At 40.9% G+C, this 22,419-nt stretch overlaps 1 protein-coding gene across 1 annotated transcript in view; it reads left to right on the forward strand.

Annotated features, from left to right (window-relative positions):
• The window catches only part of LOC136882141 (uncharacterized), a 112,638-nt gene extending 98,988 nt beyond the window's left edge, over positions 1-13,650 (forward strand). Inside the window, exon 6 of the mRNA XM_068229341.1 lies at positions 13,543-13,650. Coding sequence (XP_068085442.1) covers positions 13,543-13,650 — 108 coding nt within the window. The remainder of the gene's footprint in view (positions 1-13,542) is intronic.
• Positions 13,651-22,419: the final 8,769 nt, after the last annotated feature.

A 22,419-nucleotide genomic window follows, 5' to 3' on the forward strand; every position in this document is an offset into this window, starting at 1 on the left:
ACAGACAGACGACTTTACGAGGGGTATGGTGATCGGGCTGAGAAGGGCAGGTTGGTCGCTTCGTCAAATCGCAGCCGATACCCATAGGGATGTGTCCACGGTACAGCGCCTTTGGCGAAGATGGTTGGCGCAGGGACATGTGGCACGTGCGAGGGGTCCAGGCGCAGCCCGAGTGATGTCAGCACGCGAGGATCGGCGCATCCGCCGCCAAGCGGTGGCAGCCCCGCACGCCACGTCAACCGCCATTCTTCAGCATGTGCAAGACACCCTGGCTGTTCCAATATCGACCAGAACAATTTCCCGTCGATTGGTTGAAGGAGGCCTGCACTCGCGGCGTCCGCTCAGAAGACTGCCATTGACTCCACAGCTAGACGTACACGCCTGGCATGGTGCCGGGCTAGAGCGACTTGGATGAGGGAATGGCGGAACGTCGTGTTCTCCGATGAGTCACGCTTCTGTTCTGTCAGTGATAGTCACCGCAGACGAGTGTGGCGTCGGCGTGGAGGAAGGTCAAATCCGGCAGTAACTGTGGAGCGCCCCTACCGCTAGACAACGCGGCATCATGGTTTGGGGCGCTATTGCGTATGATTTCACGTCACCTCTAGTGCGTATTCAAGGCACGTTAAATGCCCACCGCTATGTGCAGCATGTGCTGCGGCCGGTGGCACTCCCGTACTTTCAGGGGCTGCCCAATGCTCTGTTTCAGCAGGATAATGCCCGCCCACACACTGCTCGCATCTCTCAACAGGCTCTACGAGGTGTACAGATGCTTCCGTGGCCAGCGTACTCTCCGGATCTCTCACCAATCGAACACGTGTGGCATCTCATTGGACGCCCTTTGCAAACTCTGCCCCAGCCTCGTACGGACGACCAACTGTGGCAAGTGGTTGACAGAGAATGGAGAACCATCCCTCAGGACACCATCCGCACTCTTATTGACTCTGTACCTCGACGTGTTTCTGCGTTCATCGCCGCTCGCGGTGGTCCTACATCCTACTGAGTCGATGCCGTGCGCATTGTGTAACCTGCATATCGGTTTGAAATAAACATCAATTATTCATCCGTGCCGTCTCTGTTTTTTCCCCAACGTGCATCCCTTTCGAACCACTCCTCCTTGGTGTTGCATTGTCACTGTCAGTCAGTGTATAAGATTACACTTAAGATTAGAGCCTGGCCAGGCTGAATAAAATACCAAGGGCCGGGGCAGACTTCCCACGACACAGATCTCCCCTCCTTAAGCCAAAGCACGGGAAAGACATACCTTTTTGAATGAGAAGGCAAATTAACTTATCATCAAGGTATCTTGAGCACACCATATTTCAGTAGCAATGAAGATAGGACTTATTTCAAAGAAAACCACTTGCTCGGCGCAGCAGGGAACACGTCCCTGAGTACAGGTCCAATGGTAACGCGCCGAGAAATAGGCAACACCGTCCACACATGCGAATTCGAGCGAACTGGTCGAAGATTATATAGACTGAATTTCCTAACAGTCCTTCCACAGAGCACAGAAGAACGAAGCAATCTTCCATGTAACGAGTTGTGGAGCACCGGGGCAGGACAATTCGAAAGATGACAGGTCGATGTAATTAATTTATTGATGTTCATAATAAGCAGGTAAGATCGGCTCCGGGAGACTTGGTATACACCAGTCGGTTGCATCCGGCGTTCAGTGAGGCAGCATGCGTAGCAAAATCGGGGATAAACTTCCGGAAAAATTTTATCATGCCGACAAAACGAGCAAACACTTTTACCTGCTTAGGAGGGGGAACTCGCGAATAGCCTGAGTTCGGGATAAATCGACAGACACACCTACAGGAGAAACGATATGTCCATGGAATGACATTTGGGGCTTCGCAAAAGAGACCTTCGAGAGCTTAACCGTGAGCCCAGCCCTGCGGAGAACGGATCAATATCTCCTTGAGGTGTACCAAGTGCTCCTCAAAACTTTCCGAATAGGCGACTAAGTCTACCAAATAATGGTAGAGGTAATTGAACTTAAGATCCGAAAGTATCTTATCTTATAGTCTGGATAGCACCACGGCGACTGAAAAAATGCCAAAAGAGAGCCGACAAAACTCGTATAAATTCCAGTCGGTGGTGAATGCGGTTAAATGGCGAGATTCTTCGGCCAGGGGAATGTGATAATAAGATTGATTTAGATCTAAAACCTTAAAATAGCGGGCTTTCCTAAATCATGAAAAGCACGAGTGTAAATCAGGGAGAGGAACCGACTGTAACACAATTTTCTTATTTAGGACCCTATAGTTAAGAACCGGCCTGAAGCCGCCCTGCGGTTTAGGGACGAGAAAAATGGGAGACGAGTAGGCTGAGGTGGAAGGCCGAATGATTCCCTGATCGAGCATTTTATCGATTATCTCCTTCAAGACCTTGACCGTAGCGGGAAATAGTCGATAAGGGGGAATTCTTACCGGAGTAGGATCCGAGACTTCGATTTTATAGTCCAACATATTAGTCATACCCAATTTCTCGAATTAACGTCGGAAAATGCGCCACGTAACTCCGTCACACTCTGCACCTGATCGTCAGGCAGATGGCTAAGGTCACACACAATCTCACTCTGAGAGGGCGTAACGGAACGGATAGAAGCAGCTTTAAAATAACTTAGCAGCGTTTTTACAGAATGACAAAATTTAAAGCAACAAGTGTGTTTCTGGAAGTCTAAAATTAATCCAGAATAAGAAAAAAATTTGTTCCTAAGATGATGGGGCACGACAAATTTACAGCTACAAAAAATGGAAATTTCCAAGAGAAGTTATAGATTCGAATTTTCGCCCTACCAAACCCCTAATCTCTACGTTCGAAGAGTTGTCTGATACGCACGAAAATGAAACAGGTTCCAAGTCCGAAAACTTACAAATAGACTTATGTGTGGCATACCACATCTCACTTATGAGGTAAACCACACTGCCAGAGTCTAACAGCGCAGATACGGGTTCGTTACCAACCTCAACCTTAATAAAGGGAACAGGACCTTTAAGATTGGACGAGATGCTTAAACACTCTACCGGACACTTACTAGCAGGATGATCAATAGGGAGACCTTTATCACCATTTATAGACTGGGGATCATCAGTGGGAATATCCACGACTGCCCGCTCACCACTCAACTGGAACTCGAATTTCACAGAAAATTTCTCGCCAAATGACCAGCTTGACCACATTTAAAGCAAAACCAACCTAATGGTCCTTGATTGCCCACGGAGGGATCATGCAGAGAGTCCGCAGGATGAACTCCCTCGGTGCATACTACCATAGCCTCCAACTCCGAAAAATTGCGAGGATGGGCCGCAAAACACAAAAAGGAGCAGTAAAAAGGAAAAATCCCCTCTACGATGGTTGAGATAATTTGCTCTTCCGAGTAGTTCAACGCAAAGACTCTCGCATAAAATTTGATGTCAGAAATGAAGTCCGATAAGGACTCGTCAACGCGCTGCACTCTAAAATGGTAACTTTGGATAAAGGAATTAAGTGCCCGTGCCGGAAATAAATGTGTTAATAAATATGCATGAAACTGTTGAATGGACATATGCTCAGCAATTGCATTAACTATCCTTTGGGACAAAACACCAAGAGCAAGTGGATAAATAATCTGTAACATATGAGTGAGTGATAATCCAATGACCGAGGCATTTCTTGGAACTCTACGAGAAAACGCAGGTAAGAAACAGTATCGCTAGCTGAATTTACACAATAATATGGAACCTCTTAACATCAACTTCAACGGATGGGGAATAATAGAAAAGGGCGAGACATATTGAACCCATAATTCTACGATAAAATTACATTTTTATTCCTCAATTATTATTTCAGCTACAAGTTACTTTTTTTGAGAGCAGCCATGTTTGCGTTTCAAGTGCCTCTCTGTTTCGTGGGAGCGAGCTACCCGCGTCAAGCAAGCTGTGAAATCGTGAAACGCCGGGACACTACGGTGAACTTCGAATATTCAACAATTGTTCAAATTCAAGGAATTCTTCGTAACGAGAGATTTTGGCAACACAGTAAATCCAGAAATAAGGAATCTAAGTTATTCTTAAACCCTACGTGAAGACAGAACCCCCAGGGTAAAATTAAATGCAGTTAAGCCTAGAGACGAACCCGCGTCCGACCCGCGGACTAGCGACACGTGCCAAGGTCGGTGGATGAAGAAAATCCGCGAAACGCCCGGGCAGAAATGAATTATTTTGCCTGTTGCGAGTATGGGAAAATTATGAAATTAACACCGAAATAAATCGTAAGTCTGTCCGAAGTTATGGAACAAATTTCAGAAAAATTGGTCTATTGGATGCGGAATTAGCAGATTGTGCAATCAAGCTTCAGGGTGTGGGTAGCGTCACACCATAGGGTATAAAAGAAATCTCCCTTCGAACTTTATATAGTTTCTGTGTGGGTGTTGGAGCCGCGAATCCCACGTCACTCGTCAGCAGAAAAGTGTGAAAATTTAGTCTCCAAATAACTTATTACATGTTCATGGCTATGGTTCAAATATACTGTTATAATGGAAGACGATAGAAAGTTTCTAAGCTGCCGCTAATGGGAACTTTGAAAGTTTAGATATTTGGGTGAATAAGTAATTGAGTTCCTCTTTGTATTCAGTGCGTGCGTATAATATTTGTTAGAGTCTGGATGAGAGCTACAGGGTCTGGTTTCTTATCTGTTGGAACACCTGGACTTTTTAGTAGGTTGAAAGGAAGCAGCGGTCTTATGAACACAGTAGATGTGGTCATTTGAGCAGAGAGTTCGTCGCTTGCTAAACGTTTGAAAGTGCGTTGGAAAGTGTGTAATTTAAGTTGTATGTATGAGAAGATGATGGTAAATTTAGCTATGGAAGGCTAAATAAACGAGGTCTGCTGGCCTGATGCAGCCAGAATCCAGGACTATGGCTACGATCACAGGTCTGTGAATATTTTTGTATCAATGTTGTAGTTAGATTATTGTTGGTCCCTACCAATTTTCATTGCGTGTGTTGGGTTGATATTTTGTAATGATCATGCAAAGGTATTATATTTCTGGTTAGCGTGTGAAAATCTTTAGTGTTGTAAAATTTACGTCAAGAAACTATAAAACGCGAAGTTTAAATATTGTGTTAATATTCTTTGAGATATTGTCCGAATTGATAAAAATTAGGAAGGTGATAACGATAACGTAGTCGTGGCGAATGTCTTAGTTTCTAATACCGTTTACATTAGGAAATTTTTTGTCGAAATAATAATAATAACAATAATAATGTCTATCGCGGGATAAAATTTTTCTATGTTAAAAGTGGATTTAACAAGTATGTTCCACAAGGTTTGCGGGTGTCTAGAAAATTCCAGTGAAATCCGATAAAGTTATGTTTTATTCATGGAAGTAAAACATTTTGACATCGTGTATGTCGATGATATGGAAAATCATGGTGTGTTGTTTTATTCTCTAGGTCCGAAAGTTGTAGTAACTGTGAAATAAAATGAAAAGGTATATTATTATACAAGTTGTTTGTCACGAGAGGATTGAGTTTTGAAATAGTCTTGAAATATAAGAAAATGTATTGAGAGCGAAGAATTTATATATGTGGAGATAAGAGTTGTAGAAATGTTGAAGGTAGAGGAATCCTGGACATTTCATATAACACCGCCCTGAGAAGGCGATGAGAATGAATTTTTGAGACAGGCTATATTTGCCGAGAGCGAAGAATTTTTGAGACAGGCTGTATATTAAATGTGAGATTTATGTGGCAGGCTGTAGTATATTCCGCTAACAATCCGAAAGCTGAGACTTGGAGAAGGTTGATTAGAGATGATTATTGTGCAAGGCAAACTAAGAAAATAAATTTCAAGTTAAGATCCCAAGTGAGAAACGATTTCTAGTGAAGACTGTAAATCTTGGCAGTAAAAGTCAAGTGACTAGTTACGTAAAGTCAGTATAATGAATATTAGAATAATATGACCTCAAGGATAGAAGAGCAGTTTCAATACCCGTTTGGTGTTATTTGACTGTAATGACAAGTTTCCAATCAGTAAAGTTCATAAATTACAAGGCGGTAATTTATCTTTAAATCGGAAACATTTGTGGGATGTGATAATTTACGTTTCAAAGCGATAGGTTTGGCTGTGTAGATTAACTGGATTTCGTTTCACTGGATAGTCATGGATATTAATATTTCGGAAAATGACGGTAGGCGATTTAAGGGCTTTATCCTAAAACTGCTGTGTGGATTTTTCCGGTGGTGATGATTATTGTTGGGCGATAGTCAAGTAGTGTCAGACGTGTGTTGGAAGTCTTTATTCTTTTCTAAACTTCATTGAGCATGCTGAGATCGTGTTTGAGTTGTGGATTGTTCGCCACGCTATATTTATTTTCAATTGCACGTTTAGTAACAAGATAGGGACTTATTGCATTTCCCGACTTGCGTTCATTCTGTGGCAAGATTTGTTTCGTTGTGTGTTATTAGTTTCGACCAGGTTTACAGCTAAATATATCAGAGTTTGTATAAAGTTACGAGTTCGCCTGATATGCTAGAGGAAGCGTATACGACCCAATTTCCGCTCGACAGTAGATTTAGGACGTCACATGTTATCCTAGGGGTGTACTGATGATGAGACTTCCTAGTTCACGCTCAACGATAGAATTAGGAAGGTACGTGTACATAGAGGTTAGAGTTAATGTGTACAGACGTTAAATATGCCCGACGATAGGTCTGGGATGTCAGCTGTACATACTCAAGTCTTAGTTTAGATGTTTTTGCGAAGTGACCTTGTCGATGGTAGTGTCTTCAGTAGTATACGCAATGTGAAGAGTGTAAGTTCGTTAATAAAGGGGCCAAGCTTGTGTGTAGCCCTCAACAGCTGGAATGTGTGGACCTAAGATTGTGGAACCACTATCGGCATATGAGGTTTGTCCAATATTGGGTACTGAGCTAACGGTGATTGAATAATTACTGCAGTGCGCCATGCGTGTTTGAGTTCAAATAACTTCGGTATTTTATTTTAGTTTACGGACCTAATTGTTTGGTCGTCCTGACGTCCGTTTTTGCTTTGGCAGTGTGCATATTGACACTCAACGTATTAGTGTGAGTCTTGAGTTACGAATGCGAATTCGATTCGTCAGCCGGTAATATATTTTATTTTCAATCTTTGTCGTTCTTTCATTTTTTATACGTAGTTGAGTTTGATCAATTGATAACTTTGTAGGTAGTGTGTTGGGACAAACAATAAGTAGATGGATCTGTGATGGTAGTCATTGTTAAATAGGAAAGAATTCTGTAATTTTGTTTATTTTACCATGTGGACTTGTAATTTTATTAAGCGTAACGTAATCATTTCTAACCTGAAATTCGGTTTGATAATAATACTTTTTTGAGTGATTTACCACCTTTATTTAACTTCAGTGTTAGGTATTTCTTCTAAATGCGTGATGAATAAGTATTTCCTGCATTTCGCAGTTTTGTTCCTTCAGAACGACGTAACGTAAGATCCTCGCGGATCGTGTTGTTGTTGGTTCCTTCTGAATAGCTGTTTGGGTGTTGCACGTTTCAGCATCGGGATTATTTTATCACTTAAGGTTGTCGTGAAATGACAAATGCATGGTGGAATTTTGTTTCAATTGTGAATATTGCTGTTAATTGTAGTAAAACCATGCTTTCCAATAATGTTTCGCAACCTATCCAAAGCAGCTGATAGTCAATTTGGTTCGATTAAGGGTCCATTCGGCGGGTGTTCCGTATCCGAAAAGGTATTCGACTGGTGGATAACCTTAATTAAGAGGAAATCAGGCGTTCTACTTGTTGAAGGTCAGATTTTCCACGGATAGTGTGGATTAATTCTCAGTTATCGTTTGCATTAATAGGTACCCGAATTTTCAGGTTTTCTTTTCACTATTTCAGTTTCGCTGTCCACTAATTTATGACATTCCTGCTTTCTCCGAAGAAAATTCCTCGGTATTGTAAAAGAAAATATACACGCTGTGCAATGTGACTGCGTTTGAAACAGTTAATAATTAATCATTTATTTTTGGTCAAGGATTTATATAAAAAATATAATTTTTTGTGTCATTAAGAATTCAATAAAAGTTAGTAAGCACATACTTGCTCCTCATTTCAAGTAGTTAGGCTCTCTTCTGAACCCCATCTTTTGGTTAAGATCGTGACCGAAACATTCCCGCAACGACCCCAAGATTTAAGAGTTCAATATTGCTCTACTATAGCAGCTGTGGCCGACCAACGATGGAATGGTAAGTCAAGGGTCCAATACGATGATAAGGTTGACTGTAAAGTTAGCTGCTCTACCGATTCTAAATTCTCTCGATGTTTACCCAAATCTTCTTCACCTACAACTACACCAAGCGGGTCAGATTTGGCCTTAACAACCAACTTACTAAGCCACGAGTCAACCTTCCCTAAAAGGCTACCGGCCTTAGCTTCTAAATCCTTAATTTGGTTCCTAATTTCCTCCTTCAAGTTTTATGAGAGTAGGTATTCGATACGGTGAAGGTAATGAGTAATGCGACCTTGAACTCTTCTAAGTTGGTGGTTCGATGCTACATCGCTCTCTAGAAACTCCATTACTGACAAAATGTCAGATAGGTTTGCTTCAATCACTGAGGCCGTTCCACCAACCTCGCCGTCATTTAGGTTGGGCACCGTGATTACTTTGTCTAAGTTAGCTCTTAACAATACCTCGTCACTCTTAACAGTGCCTCTAGATTCCAAGCCACGAATAGCTAATTCGTACAAACGTTCCTCCTTCCGGAGAGCCCCAGGATAGGCTATATCTAGAGTAGCAATTATACGGCAAAAATAAAGAAATGCAGGGATCCCACTGACACCCTCAGGGCACACGTTTCTCCCAAGCTTATACGGTGGTTGATCCTAGGACAGCTCCATTCAACCACGCTCTGCTACCAGAACTGTGCCAACATCTGGGAAGCTTAGCGAAAGAGAAGGAAGTGGTGGGCCTATAGGGCTGGACATATAAGCACTCGAGATCAAAGTGCCAAAACTTTATTATATAACAGTTTTTAACTTGTCTCGTTTTGATAACATTTGCTACGCACCTTAAGCATAAACTATCTCAGACTCATTATCCAATATATAGTAAGAACACTATCTTATATAATTTACAACAGTGACACAATGTCACCTAGGAAACCAGCCCAGGTAATTTGAAAATACAGATAATACAAGCTTAAGAGGAGGGTATCCCACCTCATATTATCGCCAAATACAACAGGTAATTCTAGAAAATAACGCGGCTAACAATCTAAAACTAATACACTTTAGGTAAGCACAAGTTTACCATAACATCTAAACTGCTCGTAGAACTGCATAGAAACTCTTCGGGTTTCTAACAGATGCGACGTACACATTACTTGGCATTACAGGATTGATTTGTTTAAATGAATAGGCCTACATTTAAACGATATCAGGGATCATTATTATTATGGGTTTTTTTAAGATTGCACATTATGACGGTTCGATTCGCTTAGTCACATGGCAGAATTTTAATGGAGTATAAATGTATGTTATTCATGGTTATTTTGAAATAATTTATATTAGTTTCACATACAGTTCGCCCGAATAACGATCATATGGACGGGTGAAAATCGATTTTATTTGTCAACTGATCATAACGGATTTTAATGCAATAATTTAATAGGGTTGTGATATGATAGAGGCATTCAATTGGGAGAAAATCATTGAATATTTCGATAGTGGGGACTTTGTACCCAAGTAAGAAAAGATGTTATGTCATTATGCTCAAACGACGATAGAGATGGGTATTATGTGATGATTAAATATGCACTACAGGCAATTATCTCAAAATATGAGAAGTTATTGATATATTATCAGCCGGGGAGCTGAGAATGAATGAATAAGCCGTTGGAGCTAAATAAATGAGATGATATTCAAGCTGTGAAAGCCAGTATCGCGATGTTGAAAATGTGCCGGTCATGAGAAGCCGACGAATGAAAGTGAGCGGGAGGACCAGTCTCTTAATGAAATTGAAATGCATTAAAATGGCGATTATCACGATGAATAGAGGAGGAGGCGACATGACATACCATCTTATACCAAATAATTATATGTAAGCATAGTAGATCGGTCCAATGTAAATGACTCATGAGAGGAGCAAAAATCCCACTTAGCATGCCAAGATCGTATTACAATGAGTATTCTGGTAACTTTTGATGTGAGTCAGTGTTTTATCACATTCTCCTAAATTTTATTGCCAGCTGATTTTGAATTAATTTATTCTCGATTATTCCTCGATTTTTATTAAATAAATAGAATTAGGGAAGCCATGAGAAGTGAATATGGTCATGGTAGAACGATATCCTTAATCAGAGATTTGGAATTACTGGACTCTGAGTAGGATAATATAGGCTATTATATCCATAATGATGCAATCTAAATTATATTATGTTTGATTTATATACGGCTAAATGCATGAGTGAATAATTGTTATATAAATAGTGTAAATATGACGTCAATTCATGCGTTAGAGAGCATTCAACCCTGACGGGCCTATTTTAGTCGTGTTATGAGTAGAATTAGGTGATTCCTCTGTGACTACGATGTAATATAGCTATTTTCCGGTATTCTAAGCCTATTCGTACGATAATTAATGTGTTCATTTAATTGTAAATAGAACGGTAGCTCACGAAAAGTAAGTACACGAAGTGTTAGATTTGAATTATATTCTCACATAACAAGGCACAACAAAATTTGTAGGAATTACTGAACGATTATTTTAGTTACTAAATTGTATTTCGACAAGAAATAAAATGATGATATTGATGTTTGATAGTCATGAGAATGTTATGAAAGGAATAATCTTGTCAAATGAAAGTTTAGGTATTTTTGTGTGTATTTAAAAGTAAAATTTGGTTAAATTGAAGTTCATTAATATCCAGAGACAACAATTATATTTGCAGACTAATGAAGTCGAATTATATCACGTTGCACAGTGATTTATTTTAAAATTGCATCGATCCTCAGTATTTAAATGAGATGATTTAAATGTCAAATAAGTTGTATAGAAGGTGGAGAATATGCTCCCAAAAATGATGGAATTTTCTAACTGTTAGTAAAGGTTGGTTCAAATTGATGATAACATCGTAAGTTCTTTGTTTTCTATAGTGTGATTCTCTAATTCAGACATACACAACTTAATTGGTTTTATAATGAGACAGGTGATTGTACGGGAGATCCCTGTGGTATAAATACTTAATTCAACCAATTTGCGTACTTGATAATGAAGTATGATTAAACCATTATACTATGATTTATATTGGATAATTTCATCCTAGTTATTTTATTATTTAGTCTATTAATCAATTATTTTTTTGTTAATTACAATTAATTGTGGTTATCTACGATGGTGAATTTAGAGTTATATAAATTTGGATACTAAACTGTGGTCAAAACATAATCCATGATTATTGATTCTGCGCATTTGTTAATAAAGTTTTATTTTATTTATATTCAGTCTGTGTCATGACAGTTATTTAGTGAATAGTCACATAGCAACCTATAGCTAGGCAAACCCTCAGCGGCACCCTCCAGGCGACCAAGGACTGAGCACACCTGAGACAGAATCTCAAAAATGCGGTGAGTATATTTTTTTTAGCAGCCGAGGCAAGAGAGAAGAAGATGTTCCGCAACTCTACCGACTAAAGGGTGCAGTATGTATTTTCCTTTCAGCACTATTAAATATTTTTCCGGCTTAATGGCTCAGACTGTTAAGGTGCTAGCCTTCTGAACCCTTCTTGGTAGATTCGATCCTGAGTCATCCCGTCGGAATTTGAAGGAGTTCAAATACATCAGCCTCGTGTCGGTAGATTTACTGGCGCGAAAAGGAACTGCTGGAGTAAATTCCGGAAACTCGGTGCCTCCGAAAACCGTAAAAGTAGTTAATGTGACGTAAAGCCAATGATATTATTATTAAATTATTTTACACGGACAAATTGTAGTTGACCCCGGAGCCCACAGTTGAGATACCAAACCTGCAAACCCAACAGATCATAACCTAATAGCTGGCGACTCTACTTATACATATAAACTTTATTCCTGCAATCTTGTGCTAGGAGATTTGATAACCCGGCAGAACGTAGGATTCATAATTTCTCTCATATAGAATTTTGTTTAAGCTTCAGTGCCGTGTTTAACATTCAAGCTGACAACTATTGGAAATTTAATCAGATGTCGGAGGAGAGAACATGAGCGGTTTCGTGAAAATGGATAAAATGAACACTCGTTGGCTGCTCGGGAAAGAAGGCCTGATAGTATCGCTGACCACCAGCACGCACCTCTACAGTGAGTAATACCCTTTTATTGAATGATAAAGTTCTTCCTGAAGAGAGATTTACATCTTTGCAGACAGTACAGTACAGACAGTACACACAACACGATTGTCTAAATACGATAATGCAGGAAGTTGTGTGATGCAGGTTATAGTGTGTGTGTTTCAAACTGAACACAGTCCGCAAACAGCAAGAGAGTTCACTCTGTAAAGGTAATCGGTTATTCAGCTTGTTTATCAAGACGTGGAGACCTGTCTCTCTTGATTCTGTGTCTATGTCTGTAGGCACCACGTTCTACCCGTATAATTTTCTATTATTGTGCACGTTGTTGGCTTTGAGAAATGACATACTTGAAATAATGTGGAGTTTAGAAACAAGCACACGACGGCAGGGCTCTCAAACCAACTGACTCACTTTGGCACTGCTGCTCGGCTATTTTACACCTCCATTAAATCTGCCATGTTCAGTCTTATCAAACTGGCTTCTTTGCTACATACTCAGATCAACCGATGTGGTCTTTTTGATAATTAATGTTAGTCTGCCCTGCAGCACCGATGATAATGAGCTGACACTATTTTGAAATCCGCAAACAAACGAACGTCCCCTGCCTCGTCATAGTAAGTGGTTCGATAACAAGGAAAATATTATTATTACTTTGTCCAGAACTATGTGAGAATGGATAGCTGTAGGGAATGTTGAGAGTAAGTTTATCTACTATCTGTAATAATAATAATAATAATAATAATAATAATAATAATAATAATAATAATAATAATAATAATAATAATAATAATAATAATAATACACTGGCGGAATACATTTCCAAACAAAATGAAGTAAGGAATATAGCACACGGAAATGTTGGCAATATATTTGCCAAGGTAACGTATTAAATTGCTTTAAGGTAATATCCGCGCGAGGAAAGCCTTGCTGGTCCATTAGTAATTGGTATAATCGACTGACGCTTGAAAGCAGACATGCAAATATGCATGCATTGTGTCGTACAGGTGCTAAATATCTCCTTTTGGGTTGGAGTTTCATGCCCTTTGCACTTGGTCGATCAATTCGGGGACGGTTATTGCCGGTTGTGCACTGCAGGATGGACAGACCCGGATCCAGCGCGCGTCCTGCAACTCGCCCGTTTTCTCCAACAGCAACTACTCCTGCTGCCAACAGGGCGATGTCGACACGACATAGACTCTGTTCTTTGCGGTCTCTAAGCCTGGGACACTTTGGATGCAGGCTATCCAGCTCGACCAAGCCACCTCGGAAACCCTTGCATGGGTACCCGAGCGTTTCACCTTTCAGCAAGTGCCTCGCTCAACACCGGTCAGCCGCGGTCGTGCCTGAGGACGGGGCCGCGGCACACGGGGGGGGGGGGCGAAGGCAACCACAGCAACCACATAACTCGGCGGAGGAGGGGGAGATGCTTCCGCAGTGACAACAGGAGCCCGTCCCCGTCGCCAGTCGGACCTCTCCAACGATCGTTCCTAACGATCGACCACCTTCCCGAGCAGCAGAAGAACGAGCCAGCACAGCCCATGCCTTCCGGCCACAGCAGTGCTCCGCCAAGATCGGACAGGACACACTATCGCTTGTAAACCTATATTGATTTATATTGTTCTTTATCCTTTCTATTACCTTTATTATGTTGATTTATGCATTTCGACCTCGTTCTTGACTATGTGTATTCCATAAAAAAATATATATAATAAAGTACTGGCGAAGTGATGTTTGCCAGCCTCGTCGCCTTTATACCTTCGCTGGGTCGCGGGCTTCGCCCAGTGCTTTCCTTGTCGTCCAGTGATATTCCATACGTGCTGGATTGGGGGCAGATGGGGGGATCCGGCGACCAAGGCAATATCCCGACATCTTGTAGAGCACGTTGGGTTACAACGGCGGCATGGCCAGGGTCGAATCACCGGACGGACGTATACAGCTTCAGTCAGGTTGCGTGGCATAACCACCAGACTCTCCTGCTGGCATAGGAAATTGCTCCCGGTGTAAGTTCAGTGTGTGGAAGCCACAGACAGGTGGAGTGCAGGCGCTCACCTGGCCTCCTTTTAACCAATACATGGCCATCACTGGCACAGAGACAGAACCGGCTTTAATCCGCAAACACAGCGGACGTTCACTCCAACCACCAATGAGCTCTCGTTTGACATTCTGCAAACAGCAAGAGATTCCATTATATAAACGCAATCGGTTATTCAGCTCGTTTATCAAGACATGGAGGGCTTGTCTCCCTTGATCCTGTTTCTATGCCTATAAGCACCATGTTCTACTATTTCTATTTTTTCTATTTCTAGTATTGTGCACTTGTAGAAATGTAGTCAGTTGTAGGAGGAAAGAACATGAGCGGTATCGTGAGAATGGATAAAATGAACACTCGCTATTTTCATCTTGGATGTTAGGATAAAAACTTGCCACTAAATGTTTCATACGGCCACTTTGCAGAGAGGAGACGGGCTTTGTCTTAAAGACGTAAGTGGAATGAACACCGTACAGCGGCGACGTGACTGTGGTGCCAACTGCCGCTCGAATTGCTGCAGTCCGCTGCGCCACAGCCATACACTCTCGGTGGTGCCACGGGAACGACCGGAGCCCGGTCTTCTTGCGAGCGTACCTTCTCGTAACTAATGCTGCCAGCACGCATGCACACTGGAGACAATCCTGCTTAGTCGTTCTGCAATAGCGCGGAAGGAAAATCCACCTTCACGTAGCGCTATTATACGGCCCCCCTTCAACCACAGTGAGCTGTTCATACTGGCCTCTTCGTTGTCGTAAAGGCATTCTTAACCCACTCACAGTCACTCTGTCAAATCTCACAGGTAACTAACGGTCTCGATCAGTACAGCCTGTATTTAAAGCACACCTGATGTGCAAATGGCATATGGCCGCTACTAGGGCCACGCTAATGCGGGGAATTTGAATCAACTTCACTTTTCAGATGTTTAAAAACACGTCCACCAACAATCGTTAATCTAGCATAACTCCTTCTTGTTGTTTGGATATTTTAATTCCACCAATGCGATAATAATAATAATAATAATAATAATAATAATAATAATAATAGTTTTACGCATTTTTATCTGCTTTGGGAGATACGCTGAGTGTCAAAATTTCTTCCGTCAGTTCTTTACCTTGAATAAAAGTCTAGTAAACGAGACTGGTCGATTTGACCTCCAGCAGACTAAAGAAAAAATGAACCCTTCAGCTCTAGCTCAAAAGACCTACACTCTACTGTCTGAAAACTTGGCCTGGCTCACCTTAAATCCCTTGATTTTCGAACAAAACTGCAAATGAACTTTCCTAATTCTCTCGGCTGTTACTATTATTTATATTGGAGACTGAAAATTGTGGCACACATATGCGCGTGATGAAGTGAACTAGGATAGTAAGTATGAAGTCGTACACCGGAGTGCTGACAGAGGGTGAGACAGAAAAAACATCCCTGCACCAGTACTCGGCGTACATAGGGTTGGTTATTTGGGCACTGGTTACTGGGTATTTCATTCGACTTATTTAGGCTATATGAAAGATATATTTTCTTCAGGTTATCAAGGTATAAATGTGTAAACGAAAGTTTTGTGTATTTTTAATATTTTGATCTTTCATATTGTATATTTCAGTTCAATATATCAATGAGTATTGCAATACAACCTCAAATTATATATTCGAATGCATGCCCTATTTTGCCTTAGATACCGTTAATAATGATTTTACTTTTCCTAAAAATGCTGCTGCAAACCTCAACTAATGCTGATAAAAATACAAGGTAGTAGAACCGGGGATATAATTGTATTTTGGTATGGGTACTCTTGAAGTGTATATCTATTAGTGATGAGCGAATTTGCTTGAATCAATATTAGAAAGTCAGGTGGCTGCGGTGGTGATTTTTGTTTTAAGAGGAATTTCAACTAGGTAATCTTCCTCTGAACAAATTAAGTGAGAAGAATGTGATGATCAGAAGGCTGAATATTTGGCTATCAAGCCCAGTAGCCCTAGGTCATCATAGAAGAGGTTATGTACACGTTGTCATTCGCTTCCAGAGACAGATCCAACGGTGAGCTGATATTGAAGTATATTCTCTTCCCTGCAAGTATAAAATAGTAGGCCTATTTGTCAACGGACTCATACTTTCCTGTATCCTGAATTTCGACCAATATTACTCGTGATGCGGTTTTAAAATATTGTCATATTCTTTCCAGATTTTTTGAATAAATGTAAAAATTACTCGTATTTTTAAACTAGGAATGCCTGTTCTGAAATATATATTTATTCCAGTAAATTGTGTGCTTATTACACCTCCTTATAGATAATCTCTCATCCAAAACAGGCAATGGTACGGTACACCACTGTTACTGTTGCAAAAATGTCAAATCACATGATTTTTTGAAAGAAATTTACTTTATGTGTTTAAATGTTTGTTAAATTAGTAATCTAATATATCCTGAGTATCATAAGATACAATGTCATTCATCGAATAAGGAAAACTTCATCCAGCTCTTTACCAGGTGATGGTGTCTCAAGAATGGATGTCCCATTACCACGTATTAGAGCTGTGATGTTGAGCTGAATAAGATCAGCAGTTGATCGCGTATCGCCGGAAATCCGAGCGTTCCGTTGTCCAATCTCTTTGATAAAATTAATCTCTCGTTACCCCATTTAGCATTCGTATCAATGGCTACTGGCACGAAGAAAAATTTGTCCAACAAATCGCTGTATTTTCTTCTTTTAGCATATTTCCTATTCCCGGGTGCACCTCCAGCACTCAGTGATGAATGGGGAAGATTGGACTGGGCGAATATGTCGGTACAGGTAAAATCCCACAAGAGAGATTTACCTCTTTTCCATGGCATAAGTGTCATTCCGTGTGGCCTTTTACGGTCAGAACGGCAGCAGATAGTTGGGTCTCGTGTAGGAGGAACGTCTGCTGAAATCAGAACCAGCAATATGACATCGTTTATAGTGGAGTGGCGTAGGTATCTGCCTTTACATTTCAAAAACGAAAGGCCATGGAGGCGACGTCGATCAAAATAGGCCCAAACGCTGAGCGCCGGTGAGGTTCGCAGACGGCTGCTCCCAAACGTAAAGCCACAGCGATACGGAAACTCTCATTGGAAGGATGAAGACCAAGAGAATTCGACGGTAATGTTTGGAGCAATGCAGCGGATTCAGGAGAAGCAGCAGCGAGGGGACGGACTTTGCCTTCAAGACTACTAGTTGGCTGTTGCAGAAGCGAGTGGGGATGACTTGATAAGAGCAGCATCCCAACCAGATTGAATACTTATTTTGCCAATATATGGGGGAATTACGCCGACCAAGCTTGACCACCGAGATGTGCTCCCTTGCAGGGCAGCACCAGGATCCAGGCATCCACCAGGTGGAAGGTGAGCCTCGACAAGACGAAGAGAAACGTGGATAGAAGCTAAAATGTCGGAATCGCCATATCCGAAGCACGCTGAATGCCGCAGCTTTCAGAACGACGAGGAAGAAATGACGGTAGCCAGGTACTGCCACACAGGGAGCATTTGAGGAAGGTTTCGCGACCGGTTTTTAACACAAAATCGAATTCCTTCAATATTGGGGTCTCACGCCAAGACGGAGAACATAGCAAGAAGTACACCAATCACGTGATGAAAAACGAAGCGCGGAGCAAGAAGAAGGCTTACTGTGACGAAGCCATGGAAAGGCGTGATATAAACGACTTAAGTTTCGTCGTCCTTTCAGCCAATAATCTGCACAGAGCTCCAGGGGATAGCGCTACACCAGCTGGAACAGTATTAGATGTTGTTAAAATGCGAATTTCAGGGGCACAAGCATTAAACTTCTCGTACAAGTATCTCAGCTTCTCCCGATGAACGCAGAGAAAACACAGTTCGCTCATAGAAAAATGAAGACGTAGACCAATGTTTGAAGCTTGTGTGCGAATGTTATCGAGAGATGAATGGACGAAGTCAGGTTAATCAGCAATGGTACTTTCATCAAAATATCAAATGTTTAACTCGGTATTAATGGAGTTGACAATCGACTGAAGAGTAACTGCGAAAAGAGCAGGACCGCGTGGGTCACCTTGTTGAACTCCACATTGTGAAAGTATAATTTCTTCATCATGGAAAAGGTTAATTGTTTGTTAGCTGCACTGATAGACATACGGATAGATGGAAGGAAACTCATTCTTCACTGCGAACAACATAGCAGCACGATGGAATTCGTTAAAAGCATTACGAAATTCTAATTTAACGAAAGCTTTCTGGCACTAATGGGGAGACGAGTAATAGATATGTGCGGCACGGACAGCAGATTCATCTCCGTTGGGAACACACACTCCACACTGGTGGGGAGATAAAAGTCCATAGCAGGTGTACGGATTCTGTAACATACGATTTTCGCAGCTAGTGGACCCTAAACGGTACCGACAGCAGTAGGGAGAATGCCACCACATTTCTTCTTCAATGCAGTGAGGAACCAAGAAACAGTGGAAGAACCTCGAGAGGGACTCTGCCAGAAATGATAAGGTCAAGTAGACCTCGAGAAGATCTTATGAGTTGGTCCTTAGAATGGTGCTCTTGACATTGGAGAAGGTATTTCAGGACCAATGGACGAAGACAATCCAGTCCACCAGCAGATCAAGAAGAAAAAGAAGAGATTGCATAAATATGTTCGGTGGTCGTCATTCCAGGAACAAAAGTTGATGTCTTCGGAGGATCCGGAAGAACGACTGGACCTAAGTTGGTAGGTAGATTCTCACGAAGGTCTTCCAATATAGACGCATCGGGCGTGATGAAAGTATGATCAGAAATAAGTAACAGAACTGCTCCCGGAATGTCATCATCGGAAAGTTTGTTCTCCACGCTCTTGACCTTGACTGAACTGAGAGAAGTGTGAGACTTCCGATCATGGAAAGAAGAAGGTATGGCATCACGGTGGACATCATTCCAACATCAAAATATCAGTTCAACCCACGACGTAAGGTTGGTTACCTCATCTGATTCCTGAGGAACACGGAGAGCGGCTAAAGGAACAAGGTCATTCCTGATACTAGTATTGGTCGAATCGGCCACACGGCGAGCAACTTCACGCAAGGCGTCGGCTACGGCTGAGCGAGCACTCTGAACGCACGGCGCAGAACAGGAACACAAGATTTTAACTGAACAAGAAGCGGGCCAATTTCTGATGTGGAAAATTCTTCAGTTCAGTACTGTTAATCGGTATATATCACAAGGAGCCGTGTCGATTATCCTTCATGATATGGGGTGGCTCAGAATTTCCTCTAAGTATATCAATATGTGACTTACAAATATGGTTCGTAAGACACCTGGAACCCAACAAGAATTGTACCGCAATGCGGACAAAGGCACTTCGTTTATACAATTTGACATATTACTAACGCTACTTGTATTCCTTGACAAGCCCTGCTGAAGCAACTTCATTTTAATTCTTGTTAAAACCGTAATAAAATTCTGCGTTTGATGTTCTCATGGTCTTGAAATTCGGCACGATATGTGAAGTTATTCTGACACAGCGCTATTCGTGTGCTAAAAGAGAAATAAAATGGCGTGCCATGGACTGTGCAAGAGATGATTGGGACGGTGCTATGTAACAGTCGATAGTTCGAGTTCTTGACAACTAGCTGATGCAGATTTGTTTCGTATTACTCTTCAGTTAGGAGCGCGGATTTGTAGATGATTATCTTCCAAGTGCATGATCAATGTCAAAGAAACGTTAAACAATATGGCTGCACTTCAGGACTCTAAACATACATTATAGACTGTTATGTCTTTCAGTGTTCAGTCTGCAAGCCTCTGTGAACGTACTAAACGTCGCCAGAATCCTCTATTTGCAACTAGTGCTGTGGTCTCATTTAGTTCTATATCGTTCTATATCTTTAACATTTGGATTATCAGAAATCTCTTCACTAATACCATAGGTAATTTAAATTACACCAGTACACTTGAAAAACTAACTCTAAGTGAACAACCATTAGTTAAAAATGTCGTGTATCAGTGTATTGATATCGTTTATGACATGCCATGTTCACCGTCGTGTTTTATTATTTCCCATTCCATGAGCTGAATGACTGATATATGAAAATTACCTCCCTGAAAGCTACTGGTAACAGCTAAATGCTTTCTCGGCGTTGTCGATTTTCAGCTTCCCTCGTGACAGTCGATAGTATCTATCATTAGTGTGCGATGGTTCAAATGAAGTGTTATGTAACGGTTAAGCAATGATAAGGAACGTTAAAGAAATGTGAGGTGTATATCCTTTGTATAACTGAAATCTGCTTCCAGAGTATTCCTGTGCAAAGTAAATTTTACACATTTCTACAGCCATACATACATTTTAATCATATATTTCAGTTGAAGCTTCCACGGTGTGAAGAATTTTTTAGTAATCAGTCTCCCAGTCGCCTTGACAACAACACGGTTGAACCCGGAAGCCATGTCACCTAGGGACCGGAAATATCGCTGTAGAAATTGGTGTCTATGGGAATTTCTTTCCGTGTTGTATCCAACTACTGCTTTCTGTGCGACTTCATGTCGCTAATTGTTATTTTTATCCTTTCCGCCCTAGGAGGTATGTTTTATCTTTAATGTTTTATGTATTTAAATAACTCGCCACGAGTTATATTCTTTGGCCCCTTTGGAGTCTAACTTAGTTCTCGTTTTCATTCCAACCAATTACTACGCTTGGGCAGGCTTGGAGAGGCTTCTGCTTGGTTTGGGCTAGCCTGCCGAGTTGAGTGGACGATCAGCGATGATGCGAGTGAGATGTGTTTGGTGGGCACATAAGTGTCTGGCTTTAGTCTGCATTATGAATCCGGGATAAAAGCCGTTTGTGGGAGGGTTTTATACCCTCAGAACTATTTACTTTTCGGTTAGTTGGAAGGTGTCCTCCTTTTATTTTATTCTTACTGAATTCATTTTACCTGAGTGAGTATTACGTTACAGACGCCAAGACGTTGCTACTAATCTGAAGACATCATGTAAGTTCACCGTCATTCCAATTTTATTCTTCCTTCTGGGACTGGTAAAATATGACTTTTGGATATTTGTTTTTTCCTCTGAACTATTTGCATCTTTAGGATCTCAAGGAAGAAATTGTAGCCTTCGTTGTATCTGTAACTAAAATGTAAAACTGTTTATTATGATTAATGTATTCAATACCTCCTAAGGAGTTTTGATTGTAAATCGTATGCTGTTAATTTTGCTACATCCACGTTATTATTATTATTTATTTATTGCGTAGTTGAGATTACGGTACTTGAAAATTATTTAATCATTAATGGTATTGAGCAACATAATGGGTTTAATTTATTGAAGGTATAGAGATCAGGTGAAATTTCGCCCGGAATTCGGAATCTCAGTTTGGGTTTTGGATTCAGTGCTATTCGTTTCCTGCTTGTTTAATTTCATTTATTGCTGTTTTATTCATTCAAATTCTTGTTGTACTTCTTTCCTCCTTTGGATTTAACCCGTTGTTAATTCTGCTTTCGTGATTGGTTACTTCTATACTTTATGGGCGTGTTGGCTTCTCCTTGACAACTGCAGCGTTGGTGATAGTCACTTCTTTCTGTTGATTCGAGTGGGAGTGACTTACATTAACCTTGCTTCTTGTTGGAGATATGCAAGTGATCCCTTCTTTAATGTTCCATTTCTTGTTCACAATTTACTGTCTCATGGGACAGGTTATACGTATTAAGTTAATTTTACTTTGGGATCTGAACCCTTGGCGAAACCTCTCTGATCGTATATGCATAGTTCTGGTACAAGTAAAAAGGAAAACGAAAGAAGTGGTGAAATGTTCGAGGTGATTTGTAAAGTAGAAAATACGTTTCTTTTATTTTGCCAAAGATTTACTACTAGTTTTAAGAATCAAGACCATGCTCCTGCTAAAATTATTTTTCTAAAAGTCCTTAATTTATTAAGTGATTTTAATTAGTAAATTGCATTTTAACTCAGAGCACGGCTTTTTCATTAATGTGCTTTAGTTCACTTGTTTCACCAATACAGTCCACGTTAAGTTTTTAATGTACTAATTAATTGATTTTAATTATGTATTTGCATTTTAATTTAGAGGACGTATTTCGCTTGAATGCACATTGTTTCACTT

Source organism: Anabrus simplex, chromosome 10 (assembly GCF_040414725.1).
Source record: "Anabrus simplex isolate iqAnaSimp1 chromosome 10, ASM4041472v1, whole genome shotgun sequence".
NCBI classification, from domain to species: Eukaryota; Metazoa; Arthropoda; class Insecta; order Orthoptera; family Tettigoniidae; genus Anabrus; species Anabrus simplex.